A 2,500-nucleotide genomic window follows, 5' to 3' on the forward strand; every position below is an offset into this window, starting at 1 on the left:
TTGTGTCTTCTCCTCCTGCAGAGATTTAAGCAACAACCAGATTTCTACGTTAGAAGAAAGAATATGCGATAAATTATTTAATTTAACTGAAATGTGAGTATGCATTTTTCAGCCGCCGTCGCAATGCTCTGGGAAATTGCACACCATCCTTTACAGCGCAGACTAAACTCAGAGGAGGGAAATTGACATTGACTGACATCATGAGAACACCCAGTTGAGGTTATAGCAGTGCAGGGTGTGAGGCTGCATTACCCACAGCGTGTTGTACAGCACGGTGATAGTTTGACGGGAGACGAAGCTTTGTACTCTACACCGCAGTGTGCAGCGTTGAGCGTTCAGGGACAAGGTGGCGGCAATCAGCGCCTCTAGCTAATCGCCGGTCCCCATGACATCACCCTGAAAGCGCACCCCCCCCCCCCCAACTGGCCCCAGTTGCATAAACCAATATTACCGCACCTAACTGTCTCCGCTTTTATGAATGAGGAATTTCCTCAGCGGATTGCATGATGTCATCCACCAAAAGGACTGTGTCCATCGCACGCAAAGAGACACCATTTGCAAACACAGACACAGACATATGAACGCACACACTCATACACACCTACTAACACACAGACACACTAACACTCACACGCACATATGCACACACACACACACACACACACAGACACCTACACAGACATACATGCATGCTCACACACATATCAATGCACATGCGCGCACACACACACACACACACACACACACACGCAAATGTACATAGACACACACAGAAACACTCACACTCTACAAGCTTCACACTCATTCCCAGCCCTCATGCTGGCGCTGTATACGCACAGCGCCCTGCGGAGCATATTCACACACAGCGCTCAGACGCCCACGCGCTCGGAGCTGAGCGCAGCGCTCTCGCTCATCCCGCCCAGTCATCGGCGCTGTGCCGCCGCCCACGCACCTGCACATGCCCAGTGCAGACGCTGCAGCTGAGTCAGCCGCTTCTGCAGTGCTCACCCGCGCTTTAGCGATCCGCGTCCCCCTGTGACTCTCAGTCACAGCAGCCTTCTCATGTGACTCACGCGTGCCAGGTCAGTTTCCTGCGAAGACACGCACGCTTACGTGGATACAAACACACACACACACACTTACGTGGATACAAACACGCACACATGCACACAAAAACTCACACGCTCGCAGATGCACACACACAAGCACAATCGCAAGGTTATTGAAGTGCCACATACTTAAGGTGTGTGTGAGTGTCTCTGTGTGACAGAGACAGAGAGAGAGAGAGGGGTGATCTCATTGTTATTTTACAGCTGTTTAGCTTTCTATTCTCACGGTCCACCGTCAGCGCACTCTCACAACCGGGTGTTCATGAACAAGACATTACAGTTTTCCTCTGAATTTTGCCTCCCCCTCCCTCCCTGTCTCACCTCCCTCCTTCTTTCCTCCCATTCTTATCTTCCTCTTTCTCCCCCTCCCTCCCTCCTTTTCTGACCTTCATCTCTCTGGTCTGTCGTCCCTTCCTGCTCTCCCTTACATCCCACTAACCTCCTCCCTCTGTTCTTGTCTCCTTTCTCTTTCCTCTCCATCGCCATCTCTTCACCTCGTCCACGCTCAATCTCCTCCTCTCGCCCTCCCCCCCCTCCTCCTCCCCTCCAGAAACCTGAGCTCGAACCCGTTCGTGTGCGACTGTAAGCTGTTTCGGCTGGTGAACTGGTTCCAGGAGAGGGGGGTCCATGTGCGGCGGGCGGAGTCCATGCAGTGCGCCCGGCCCCCGGAGCTGCGCAACCAGCCGCTGCTCAACATCAGCCACTTCACCTGCGGTGAGTCCCGCCGCCGGGACCCGAACCCGCAAGCCCTCACCTCTGGAGTTCTCGGCTTTGAGACGCAAAAACCCACAGCCTCAGGCTCAGGAGTCTCAGGGCGGGAACGCAAACCCACAGCCCTCGGGCTCAGTAGCCTCGGGGCGGGACACAAACCCACAACCCACAGCAACACCCAGCTTTGATGTGCCACGATGTAACAGTAGACACAAATCACTTTAAAAAAAGTAGATGCATAATGAAAAGCTCTCAGTGCTGCAGGACAGTTGGGCTAGCTTTTTTACAGACTATGCCACAACTTCAGTGTGCTGGGTGTGTTCAGACCAACCTTTGAGATTCCTACAATCACAAATGAGTCGTGGTATATAATACTTTGTCCTACTCTGCCTTATACTTGTGTAATTACACATGTATGTTTTGTGTGAGTGTTCTGTAACACTCAGCAGGTAATACAGTTATGCATGTATTCTTATGTAGTACTCGAATGGAAATACACATGTAATTAAGTATTAAGTACAGGTGCAACTACATTGTACTTTAGGCTTTTACTTGCAGTACTGTGTAGCAGGGTACACTAGCATAATACTCACATAAGAACATATTGTAAGTTCCAAATGAAGATTCTGGAGAATTTTCAGCTAATCCTTATGGAATTAACCGATTAATCAAACGCAGTT

General features: G+C 50.7%; 1 protein-coding gene across 1 annotated transcript in view; it reads left to right on the plus strand.

The window, feature by feature from the left end:
- pkd1a (polycystic kidney disease 1a) overlaps window positions 1-2,500 on the plus strand; it is an 87,993-nt gene that overhangs the window by 25,451 nt on the left and 60,042 nt on the right. The window contains exons 4-5 of the mRNA XM_036546869.1: window positions 22-93; window positions 1,660-1,823. Of these exons, the coding sequence (XP_036402762.1) occupies window positions 22-93; window positions 1,660-1,823 (236 nt within the window). The remainder of the gene's footprint in view (window positions 1-21; window positions 94-1,659; window positions 1,824-2,500) is intronic.

This window comes from Megalops cyprinoides, chromosome 1, assembly GCF_013368585.1.
Source record: "Megalops cyprinoides isolate fMegCyp1 chromosome 1, fMegCyp1.pri, whole genome shotgun sequence".
Taxonomy (NCBI): domain Eukaryota; kingdom Metazoa; phylum Chordata; class Actinopteri; order Elopiformes; family Megalopidae; genus Megalops; species Megalops cyprinoides.